At 31.8% G+C, this 13,629-nt stretch overlaps 1 protein-coding gene across 9 annotated transcripts in view; it reads right to left on the minus strand.

Annotated features, from left to right (window-relative positions):
• The window catches only part of LOC139696671 (sodium/hydrogen exchanger 3-like), a 575,082-nt gene that overhangs the window by 47,137 nt on the left and 514,316 nt on the right, over positions 1–13,629 (minus strand). For all 9 annotated transcript variants that reach the window (XM_071595493.1, XM_071595487.1, XM_071595490.1 and 6 more), the window contains exon 9: positions 11,370–11,591. In XM_071595493.1, the coding sequence (XP_071451594.1) occupies positions 11,370–11,591 (222 nt within the window). The remainder of the gene's footprint in view (positions 1–11,369; positions 11,592–13,629) is intronic.

The raw sequence follows: 13,629 nt of genomic DNA on the forward strand, positions 1-13,629 counted from the left end.
TGCATGAGAAGAGAGAAACATAAAAAATGGTGCAATTGCACTATTTTTGTCATTAAAGATTGTGACTGGTTCATGATGAGATAATACTGGAACATATATTAAGAACATAGAAAAAGCAAAATATACAACGCACAATGAGAGCAGTCAAATAAATTAAAAATATAATACAAGTTTTAGAAATAATTTAAAATACAATCATAAAGTTCAGATGAAGATAAAAGATTGCTAATAATGAAAAATCATAATTATGTACCTCTATCCCTTATGCTCTAGAGCCCTGACAATACTATTGAACAAAAGTATGTGTAGTGCCATTCAAAAGATTAAACAGATGAAAGATATATATCCCAATCTAATTGAAAGGAAACCTTTTTCAAGAAGATAAAAATATTTTCCAAAAATATATGTTCACATACATTTGCAAAATTGAGGTGCAATGACAAAAATAATCTAAGGTGCTGTAGATACATACAATTTGTGACTTCAAAACCTTTATAAAACATTATAAAAATCAGAATATAACCAACAATTTGCCTCAAGAAGTTATATGAATGGCATATTGAACCAATATGTCATTCAACAAATAGTCTGGAATTTGTAAATCACCCTAACTTAAAAAAATCCATTATTGAAAGCTAAAAAGGTTTACTACTTTAAACTGATCAACATCTGCAACACTCAGAATGTATGCTCAAAAATGTCTGTTGATTTGAGACATAATGATCAATATATTTTTAAAAGTCTTCTGAATTCTAAGCAGACTCTGCCCTAGATACAACTCTCGTATATGTTCAAAAGAGAAGTTTACCTTCTAATTCCATGTTCTGGAATGTTATACAAGTTATTACTATCAAAATAAAATACAATAGGACTAAGTTTCTACCTCGTTTTACAAGTATTTGGAATCAAGTACATCTTCATTTACTTGAATGCTTACCAAATCAAAATTAATTAATATTATTACAATTTCACATTTCAAATGGTGTATAGGTACGTATTTGTTTCTATAATTTACAAAAAGCATTATCAAGTGAAGCACCAGTAACACCTGCATAGAGGGTGCATTTTCTTTCAAAATATGAAGTAATAAGAGAGTTACAAATTAAACATTGTGCCAACCTCACACTTTTTCTTGTGAAATGTTGAATGGAAATAAGTCCCATGTTAGTTTGTGATCTGCATGTTTAATCTAATACTGGGCAGTACTGATGATTATCTTTAAGACTCACTTATTAATCAATAATAGATATAGGAACACGTTAAACAAAGGTATAAAACCTGTGCTTTCAAAAATTTTGGAGCAAGCTGAACTAGGTATTTATAGGTATCTAATTAAGCTACTGTTCTGTTATTAGTTAATCAAGTGTAATGTCTGACTTGAAAAAATAATTTTGTGATAAAAATAAAAATGCATGAAGTTTTGTCAGGAGAAAAATAAAGCTCCTTAATCCTCTTGATAACTAAATACTTGAGTTCAAAAGGTTTCACAGATTCCAGATTCATCCAAGTGGCTTATTTTATCTCTGTCTCCAGGAATTTATTTTTATCATATAACCCATGCAATGTAAACTTAGGTTCCATAAAAAATATTATGTTTACATTTTGGTTCCATCAATTATAAATGAGGATATGTCAATTGTACTTTTCTGATCCACAGACATGCAGGTGTAGTTTTCATTTTCAAAATTGACCAAATATCAATCAATGCTTACACAAAGCATACGAATGAATATTCCAGTAATAAATGTACATGCAATTCACATTCAATCAGCCCTATTTCCTTAAGAAAAGGATATGATAGATACACTATTCCTGCCATTATTTTATCTAATCCATTAATACTCATTTTTGGCACCAATAAATCTTAAAAAAAAAATAAAATCTCCTGTCAGGTCATCTATCATAACACAATTTTAATTAGAACCCTTTAATATATACAAATGAAGAGATATACCATCATAAGTTTTTTTTTTATTTCTGAGAAAAAAAGTAGTTTCACACAAGATTTCTAAGAGAAAGTGGAAAAATCTCATATGTTACAGCCAAATACTCTTAAAAATTGTATCAAAGTGTTTTCCTTGTATGAATTGATCCTGACGGTTCCATTTCAAAAGCTTGAAAGCAGATAAAAATGCTCATCTGCATCATGAAGTATTCATAATGTACTCATACAACAGTTAAAGCATGCCACAGTGATAAACAAAACTGAAGCCATCAGTTTCTACTTTTACACATGGCATTCAAGTATAACTATTACGTAACAATAATATATTGATTTTTATATGAAATGAATTACTTCGAATATTTCTTCATATAGATGAATGTGTACCATACAGACAAGAAAATATAGCATGTTTAGAAGTATAAGGCAAACTAAATGAGGTATTAAAATAAATCATTTATATAATCTGACACCCAGTTTGAAATCATAAAATTTGTACAAAAAATTCAAATAATTGAGAGGTGCCAAAATTCGTAAACCATCTTGAGTTTTTCATTTATATATCTAATAAATTCAATTGATACTTTAAAAGCACTCCAATATTAAAAATAATTACATCTAAAACACTCAAAATGAGCCAAATTTGCTTATATTAATTCATTGAACAGTTGCTGAATGCTTCGAAAGTGCATTATTGACATGAATTATTCATTCACAATCATGCCATGTTCATTAACTGAATTTCAACACATTTTGCTATCAACTGCTCAAAAATCATAACTTCCTTATTGCTACTGAACTTTGCTAGCACATGAAGATATTATTTGGATGCATGTGAGTGTTGAGTGACAGTAAGCACAGACAGAAAACACCCATTCCAACTACCTTCCAGAACAATCACAGCCATGTGTGCAAAGTTGCCATAACTTGAAACTCGAATGATCCAGTCAAGAAAATTGAGAAAAGTCACCGGGCCTATTGTGCTTTAATATATTGTACTGACATATTTATTTCATTTTTTTTAACTGCGACAATTGTAATAGGACAACTTTCCTAAGTAACTTCTTCAATCTGGTAAATTAACACAGAAATAAACTGTGATAGATTAATTTAGTTGCAATACTGGGAATCTAAAACCCAGGAGTATGTCAATCATGAGCAAAATTTACCAGGAATGCGTTACTTTAAAAAAGTCTCCTCCTAAAGAACACTGACTCAGCATAAAGCTAACACACAATTTAAACACTGACCCTATATTTGCTGTCCTAAAGGAAGACCACCGACTCAGAACGGAGCTTGGTACAGGAGGAGGGTTTTCCATCATTTCTTGCAACGATTTTACTAGCTGGTTTCTGAAATCGAAGTTAGAGAAGTGCTCCGAAAAATCAACAGGTGGGAATACGTCATGCAAGAAACTTGGAGCAATCTTTCTATCCTGCATACTTTTACACTAAAAGATAAATAATCATTCAGATTGAAGGGTATTTGGCTACTGTAACTTGCTATGAATAATTAGAACTTAAGTCCACTATAAAGAATTGAACTGATTAAAAACAAATCTTTGGTGAGATTTTGTATGATAATTAAAATTAATAGAAGTTTAAATGCAGAGAAATCAAGTCGACACTAGAATTTAGCAAAGGCTTGGATTATTTAAAGCTAATAAACAATTTGTGCCTTTGGGAATCACTTCTTGTGTCAAAATATATCTGACAATATTCAAATGGTAAAATCTAGAATAAGTTGTGAGAGCCCCAATATTATTGAACATGCACAAAATATGCAAAGGAAAGAAGAAAAGGAAAGTATTGTAGGTGAAAAATGAGAAGATATGTCTTTTGACCACTTTTTCAATACAGTAAAACCTCCGTATTTCGATTCCACTTATTTAGACATGTCATGAAATTCAGAGCAGTTCCTCAACAAAGCATATGATTTTTGAGAGCTTTTTATCATGAATAAATTAAAATAGATCTTTTAAAATATTTTTCCAAGCCATCAAGCATTTGAATATAGAAATTATTTGTAAATAAATTATATCGATATCATGAATTTATTTTCCCCTTCTAGCCGACAAAAACTCAATACTCCCTGCAACAAGTAACTACATTTTATGTAGTCAGCGATTGGATCATGTTAAATACCAGATGATACATTGGTGAAACACCACCTTGAGCTTAACCTATTGCATATTTTTATCAGTGATTTTGCTGTGCTATTATCAACCAAATGAATTGAGGGCTCCCTCAATAAGAGTTAAAGAGAGTTCATGGCCAACTCCATGTCAGCTGCACCACTCAACGCCTTAGTGTCCACATTTTATTCTATCCCTCTATTTTTGCTCTTTCAGTGTATAGTGTAGATTTTGTAAAGAAGCCAAGATTATTAGGCTATAGAAGAGGAACTCTCAGAGAGAAAATAAATAGTTAGGGCAGAATTGATAGCTCGTTAAGTTAGGGTAGGGAGGAGGTCAAGTTTATAACCACTCACAGAAGAGGAGTGAACGATGAAAACTATAAGGCAAGCTGACTTTCTAATCAAAGTCCTTTTGTGGCATATCTTAAATTCTCCTAACCATATCCACAGGCCATGTCATACTATTTTTCATTAGGGATATTAGGGTTTTGTCTCATATTCTCTCCTGAAACTTTGATGTGGCAGGGGGGATGGGCACTGCAGTGACTGTGGCCCAAAGCTTGACTCTTACCTCTCTCTAGTGTCTCACAATAATTGATGAAAGATTCCCTTTGCTGGGAGAATCCGAGATTGGGGGGGATTGGGATAGCATATTTTAGAGAGCAAAATAAAATAAATAATTTTGTTGCATAATTTGAAGAGTTCACATTCATGGTCCTGGGGAATTAAATGTGCTCTGATAAATCACATTACACTCTAAACTCGTTCTGAAAAATCTATTTCTACTAAAAAAAATTTACTCTCAACTCCATACTCAAGGTAGGATTCTAGCAGATCAACAATTTTTATTGAAAGATGTGTAAACATTGAGGCTGTCATGTGTGCTGTAAAATTTTGTAAAAAATGAAATTGAATAGATGAACACACATTCTTTGCAATGACAACTTTTTCTCATATAAAGTCAAGGAAATCATTAGAAAGTTTGATGCAGCCATGGTTCATGGGAAATGAAAGAATGGAAGAAAATACAGTTCACTGTCAAAAGAAGAAGAGATAGTATATATTTAGACAAATGTGGGACATTCATTCCATTAGAGAATACCCAAAGGAAAAACAGAGGTGTCTGTGTATTGATAGAAATGAGCTCTTACGGCTAGTAGTATTGAATAAATGAAAAACTCCAATACCCATAAACAGTTTACATTTCAAAACAAAGTACAAATGAGATGATTTCGCTAACCCCAAAAGTCAAAGGATGGGGTAAATGGTAAATAAGAAAAGGGAAGGTGAATACGAATACGCCTATTTCAGCCATAAAGTAGCCCTCTTCAGCATACTGAAGGTGGATCTTCACAACAGCACAAGTTGAAGAGAGGATGAATAAGGGCATCTGAAGAATATATAGTGCAAATGTTGGGGGAGGGGTGGGACAGCCCAAAGGGATGGGATCCAATAGACTGAACTGACAGTTAAGGAGTTTGAGAGAATTGGGTATGTTGTGAAGGGGAATGGGAGTTGCACGATCCAGAAAATGAGCGTTGCAAAGAGGGTGGAGGGGAAAAGTGATGGGGAAGCTTGGCACAAACATTGAGCATACATTTGTAAGGAGGGAGAAGTGAAAGGCAACCAATGGAAAGATGGCTTTTGAGGAAGGGGGGGAAAAATATTACAGAGAATGAAGGAAATACCTCATAATCAGGGAATAGACCGTTTGGGAAAGGAAAGGGGGAAGTGAAGGGATGAGAAGCACAAACGTTGAAGAGACCATAGTTTCAAAATAAACAAAAGCTATTTCAAATTTAACAGGGAGAATAACGAGGAATAGGAAATAGGTCCTGTGTCGCTGTTTAAGAGATTGCCTCTGTCTTTGAAAATCAAAATGCTCTCATAAGCATCAAGTAAATTATTGGTCATTTGTTTAAGGAGATTTAGATTGTCTTTTGTCCTGTTTCAATTAAATGCTCTGCCATACTGGATTTGTCTGGTTTATTGTGTTTGTAGAGGGAGTAGTGTTCTTTATTCCTAGTAAGAATGTTTCTGCATGTTTGGCCCATATAAGAAGCTTGGCAACTCCCACAGTTGATTTAGCAAATACCCCACTTCTCAGTTGTAGGTATTTTGTCTTTGGTATTTCCCAAGAGCTGTTTAGTGTCAACAGTTTATGTGTAGTCTTCACTAAACACAGGGTCCATTTTGTAGGTGATAATCTAACCACAGCTCGAAAAAGCCACAGTATGGGCTCACTTAGCCCATTTCAATGGAATCAAAGAGTAGTAGACAAAGAAGACAAAGCTGTTCATAACTTTTGACCCTGAAGAAAATAAAATAGAAATAGATGTTGTTTCAAAATCTGCAAGCACTCATATTTTGGGTTAGGTCTATGGACAGAAAGTCCATTTGTCACTGATTCATAACCCCAATCAGCCACCATTCGTTTTCATATTTGTTTAGCTAAATATTCATGGCCAAAATTGAATCCTTCCTTAATTTAAAACTTAATTTACTTATCATAGAAAAATTGAATCATTTACTTACAAGGTCAATTTGTTTAGTATTTAAATGGATAAACAAATTGACATCATGATTCTGTTGCTCAAATATGGCATCACAAGAATTTATTTAGATTCATTTATTTCAAACCCACATATTTCATTGTGAAATAATTTGGGGCCATGAAATTCGAAATAATGAGGTTTTACTGTACATCCCTGTCTTTCCAATTTAATATCTCCATAATAGATTTTGTTATTCAGTTAAAAGTATTTATTCTAGCATTATAAGTTTTTTTTGCTAAAAATATTATTACAATGGACTTTTTATTTGAATACTCTAGAATATCTGAAGTGACTGGTAAATTAAAGTTGTCTCTACTATTTTTCAAACCAGTTTGCAGTGGATTCATTACCAAAGTTGGAGGAAAACAGCATTAGGCAATTATACTAGATAGAAGATAAAATCCATTTCAGTCCTTGAAGGCAACAAATAAGAACTGGAAGTTTTTTCTTGGTATTATTTGAACACTTTGGATTAACTGTTAATTAGTTTAATGGAATGTTATCTCTTACAAGTAGATGACTTACTGAGTGGTACAGAAGTTCCTGTACAAATAATGTTCCTAAATTACAGTGTAAGTGCAATCATATGGATTATTAAATTCACAACTTGATTGATTTATGATTTGCATACATATCTATGCATCTTAAAGTGAAGTATAACAACAAAGATTCAACATTATTGTCTTAGTTTTCCTTAAGAAAATTCTAATGGGAATCAACAAATAAAATACCTATTTTCTTGTAAACCAACAACATGTAGTAATTCACTGCAAGCATGGTGAGAAAATTAATAGAGTAAATAAATATTGTATAAGTAAGTGAATCATTAAAGAAACGATATAAAATTTTAAATTGTGAAAGAAAAAAGAGAAATATATTTCAAAGAGTGAAAACTCCAGCTATGAGTACTGTCTAGATTTTTGCAACTGAAACATGTTATTTATCCTATTCCAGGTTCATGCACATATTTACTATGAAAAATATTTTACAAAACTGATTTGTGACGAGTTAAACTCTTGCTACAAAATTTCACATTATATTCTTAGAAAATGGCTGATGATGCCAATCAAGATTAATATACTCATCATCATTGAATGGAAATATCATTAATACATTTCAATCTCTCTCTCGGTGCTTACTCTCATAATAGCCATGTGACATTTATAGCTACATGTGAGTAATTTGCCAGAGCGTCATCATAAGTCCCAACCTAAAAATGCAGTACTTATAGATGCTGTATTATTGAATTCATGGTAAATACTTGGTGAAAAGTGGCACAGTTCAATGATGTTATCTTCATGCTAATTTTGTGTACCTAAACGTTAGTATGTGAGTATTAATATAAAGCCTATAAAGGCATTTGCTTGTGTAAGGAGCACTGCATGATTCAATTGGAAATTAAGATAATTAATCTTAAAGGTGGAGGGGGAAGGGGGGGCAGCACAGTCATGCAAGATGTAAGAATTATCACACCTGGATATTTAAATTCTTCAAATCAAATGAAAATAATTAAACATAGCTGACACATATGAGAAAACAAAAATAATGGGTATTTGATACTTGATAAAAGATCAAAGTTTATGCAACAAATACATAAAATATTTCTGCATGACCGCCAATGTTTAAAATCAAGAACAAGGACATGGTTGTGGATGAAATGACCAAATAATATATGGTGAAGAGTACTTAATGTTTTGCATTCTTTGTAAATAATGATGTATGGAACAAAAGATAGTGTATCTCTGTGCCATATCAATGAACTAATTACAGTTATTGATTATAATTAATTATTAATTACCTGTATGTAATTGAGTTTAAAAAATCAAAATTTTACATGTTCAATGCTTGCTGAAAAAAAGGAATGAGATAATGGCAAACAAGTGACTGTGACTGACAGTGGCTGAGTGAATGGCTAGAATGAGAGAATGAGAGAAATGAGGTTGGTAGCTTTTAGAAATGTTTAAAAAATATCATATGATGCCTTTACAGCAATGAGAAAACATACCATGTTAATTTTAAAGTGAATCTTACCATGCAATACTGTAATTAGAGATTTTTACTCTATCATACTTAAAGAAATGATGGATGATCAATACTGCAGGACCTTGCCACTATGAATTCAATCAACTACGAACTCAGAACAACTTTGATAGGCTATAATCCTTGGCTAGGCTGCTCATTTAATTACAGAACTTATCTGAATATCTGAGAAAGTAATCTTGACATACAATACATAAGCATGTTAAAAATTTAATGAATAAAAAGTCTCCCTTTTTTCATGAAAAATTTCAATCGCCACCTTCTAAACCAATACTATGGAATGTGTGCTTCACAGATCTGATCACTATTTTTAAGAAAATAGGTCCTGGCAAGTTCCTTCAATATTATTTATATATTTCTGAGCTATGTACACAAATTATTATACATATTTTATAACCATCTTAGGGGCACCTGTTAACATTGAACTGATACATGACACTTTTATTTAAAAAAAGGGCATTTGTATTTATCCAAGGACCAAGCTAACCTTGTTAACTTGATGCTCAAACCTATGATAAATGAGCTTCATTCACTGAGTTGATCTTAAGATATCTGTTAAGTAGACGAGTACTATTCCTTTTTATTACTTAAAATTTCTATGAATTGAATACTTTTTGGCTGAGTAAAACATGACAAGATGAGCATTAATGAAATCATATTCAATGCCAAGAATGTCAATATTTTCACAGGTTAATGTAACAAATATTAATTTATACCAATCAAGAGATTTTATAAAAGATGGCTCAAGCCTGCTAGCTTTTGAAAAATCATATCTATTAACTTGAATTTAATTATAAGCCTTTTTCTGTAGTGATAAAGCAGTATCCAATCCCTTTGATTTCATACTTTAATATTTAACTCATTTTTTTAATATAGATTTAAAATAGAATAATTATGGTAAGCCTAATTGGAAATTTTTCATAAATTAGAATAAGTAATATTTTGGAAAATAATAATTTATGATAAATTAATCAATCAAATTACAGTTCTTATTTTAATTTGAGAGGCCATACAGCATTTAGTAAGATAATAAATTATAATGAACTACTTTTTCATTGGACTGATTACAAAAAATGATTAAAATATTTTACAAAGCTTAAATTCATGTTAAAAATACTATATTCTTGGCTCTTCAAAATTACAGTATTATAAGAAACAGAAATTTAACCGGAAAAATCCTTAATTCAGAACTTGAAGCCTAATTCACTTTCTCATTCCTACTCGAAAATGATCAAACATACTAGCTTCATACTAATTTTAAGGTAAAAAATTCAATTGACTGCAGTATTATTAGAAATATGGGTATCTAGAAATAAAGGAATATTCTTCATTTTTTAATTAAAAGTTATAAGCTCATAACATTCAAAAAAATATATGGCAATCAAATTAAATGAAATTGAGGAAGTACAACAAAAGAATCAAAGACTTTTTATTTCCACAGGAAGAATTTATTACTATCGACTATTTTTGCTACGCTGTAGCATCACTCATGTCGACGGTAATAAATTCTTTTCTGCAGAAATGCAAAGTCTTTGATTTTTCCTTTGTACTTTACAATTGGATTTCCACAAAGTATTGGCCTCACCTATCTCTCAAATGAAATTGAAGACAATTAATTATTAGATACAATAGGTTTTGTGCACTAGTATTCTTTTCCTCCTTTATTACCAATGCCAAATCCTTAAATCTATTTATAATCAAACAACACCTTAGTGATAAGCACACTCTCATATTGCAAAAGATACATATCTCTTTGTGCTTATGGTTAACTTTTAAAAAGAATCCTTTTTATGCAAATAAAAACCTACTGAATACATATTATTGGGAGATTTCACTAATTACATTTCTGAGCCTCAAAATATTGCAACTAATTTTCTTAAAACACTATGTTCACATTGGAAGCAACAAAATAATTCTATTTTAAATTTAAAAAATCCACATTACCTAATTTAACATAGTAACACCAATCACCTGAATTGTTTTTGAAATCCGTTATTATAGGAAACATTTAAAGCTTTGTCTCATCCTCTGAAACACTTGTAATAACAAAGTAACATATATGTTGATTCAGTTGATTAACAAAATAATTAAATCAGTGACCTCATATGGTGCATTTGTTTTACTGTCAGATTTTCAACCATTTATTATCATTCAGATGACTTTATCAATTATATCTGTGCATTAATTTTGAATTAAAATAGTAATGATCATTATTTAAGAGCCTATCTTTTCACTAGTGCATTTAATGCAAGGTATTTGCAAAATATTACCCTAATCTTTGAATGACACTGAAATGGGGAAGTGTACAATGCATATGAACTTCTAAATATGAACATTATGAATGAAGTTAATTCTAGTTATTTGTAAAATGAACACTATCAACTTGAAATCATTAATGATGTAGTTTTCAAATCGAGCAACATGCTAAATTACTTTCTCACATTCAATTAATAGCCTCCTTCTAAAGATTAACTTCTACTACTTTTACATAGCATGCATCTACAAAGACTATTCAAAAGTTACAAATTCCCATCAATTATCTAGATGGCTCGAATACTTCAATGCCTACGACGTGATAACCAAATGATGAATTTGTACTTATTTACAGGAATACCGTAAGTGAGATGTACTGTTCTAAAGGTAGAATCTTATTTACTTACTTTTCATGATAGAAGCTTTAAATGAAGAGAACTTACCTCCCATTCATGTTTAGATTTGCACCTGCTGTATAATTTCTGAATAATGCCGACATGGACTCTGTACCAGCCATATTTATGGTTGAGGCATTACGCCGCATGAACTCCATAGCATCCTTCATTGTGAGTTTGGAATAGGTTTCAAGGATCTTTGGCTCAGCTCCGCCTTTGTGGTCCCTCACTAGCCACTGCCTAAGGTAGCGATTGTCAAAGTGTTTGAACCTAAAAGAGAATGAAAGGATTTTATGATGAACTCTTCAATATATTTCATGTGGTAATATGAGGGCATGAAAACTAAATCAGGGTATGCAGGTACCAGTGTTTGCATATGAATTCTAGGTGCCAGTACTTTGGTGTCAATTATTTATGTAAGATATCTTAGTAACCATCACCTAGGCACTGGTAAGAGAAGAATCTTTAGGGGAAAATTCTGATTGGCATACATAGAATATGTATGTTGATTAAAATTATTTTAAACATTATAATTATCTGTCAAACATTTAAGGTAAGGCTTGGATGGGTACAGACCTGAATGGATTAATTCCTACCTAGTTGAACTTCTGCCTCTAGCCCTTCCCATGTCTTTAAAAATATGAAAGGAGGGAATAATGATATCATCAAGCCTATTTGGAGAAATGATGACTTGATAAAGAAATTCGCTGAGCAAAAAGCAAATGGTATGAACTACAGAAGGGGAGTAATTGACTGACTGGTGCCAATCTCTGAGCATTATGCAGCATAATTTTCACTGGAACATGTTTATACATATATAATTTGAAATGGAAGTTTCTGCTATAAGCATGAAAATTAGGAGTATTTACAAAATGATCTATGGCAGCATCAGGCAGAATTATTTTTGTTAAAAGTCACCATACAATTGTGCGAGCCATAAAGCTATACCAAATGCCCTGATAATGCCACGGAGATGAAAAAAGATTGGCTGATAGTTTGTAAAAGAATGTGGTGCAGTATCTTTGAAGTAACTCTAACAAATATTTTGAATACATATATAATGGCAATTATAGTTAATTGAGCATTATTTCTTTGTATAAATTCAATAAATTATGATTTCATGTTAAATTTTTCAATGAAAAATATGGTTGTAGTAAATTTCCATTTGATGTGAGTGATTATGGAGAAAAAAGGTGTGCCTATTGAGTTAGTTACATTATGTACACCATATTTCAGCAGGACATCTTTCTCATATTGCAGTGATCTAAATTAGAAGTGAAATACCTCAAAATTCAATGTTGCTTAAGCACTAATGCATCACTGCAAGACCATAAAATAAATTTCATAGGGATTTTATCAAAATGACTTGTTCAATATGAACATTAACAACTTTTCCAATAAGGGCATGAAAAAACCCATACATATTAGAATGATAATGAGTGGAACGGCAGGAATTATGAATTTCAGGATGCAGACCAAAATGCACAAGAAAAATTCAGTAGGAAAACTCAAAGAGACCTAGCAGTTGATGAAAATTATGGTAACACAAAATGCAGATGCAAGCGAAATGTAGCAATGGTTTCAATGGCTTCACGCCAACATTACGCTTTTTCAGTTACATGAGTGAAAGACTAATTGAATTATAGCAGGCTCTTGGTAAGGAGCACAAAAAATCGCCACCAAAATCGGGCCAGGACAACGCTTGTTATGATTCAGCCCGAGTTAAGCACATCCTGGTGTGTATGCAACTTGCAAATCGTATAAGTATATGGTTTAGCGTGCATCACAGGATGAATAAAAGTGAAGATTTTAAAGTGTCGGACTAGGGTAACTCGAGAAGCATTAAAATTATGCATGACAGATCATTTTCCGAAGAGGAGGGTTGAAGATTAAAAGGGTACTGGTTCTTTGTTATGGTATCAATAATTTCCCCAAGACTAGTCTTTAGGATTTTCCAAGTTTCCTAATATACATATTTTTTATATTGTATATTTTATATTATATTATTATATTTTATAGTTATATTTTTACAATTGGTCGTTTACCGTTTAAGGTAAATTTTGGATGGACAAGGACTGATCATCGGTCCACTTCTTAGCCTCAGCTAAAAATAAAGACCCAGACACCTCACACTACAGTAAACATTCTTCAATTCCACATCCCCTCTACTTACCTTCATTCCGTCCCAACATTGCAATTCTTTTCCTCCCCTCGTTCTTAACATTAGTTTTTAATTGCATGAATACAAAAATCACCCTTCACGATCTTCTTGCTCATACACGTATTTTGAAATAATCTGTAACGTATA

This window comes from Hetaerina americana, unplaced genomic scaffold (assembly GCF_022747635.1).
Source record: "Hetaerina americana unplaced genomic scaffold, ioHetAmer1.1.p SCAF_7, whole genome shotgun sequence".
In the NCBI taxonomy this organism is placed as follows: Eukaryota; Metazoa; Arthropoda; class Insecta; order Odonata; family Calopterygidae; genus Hetaerina; species Hetaerina americana.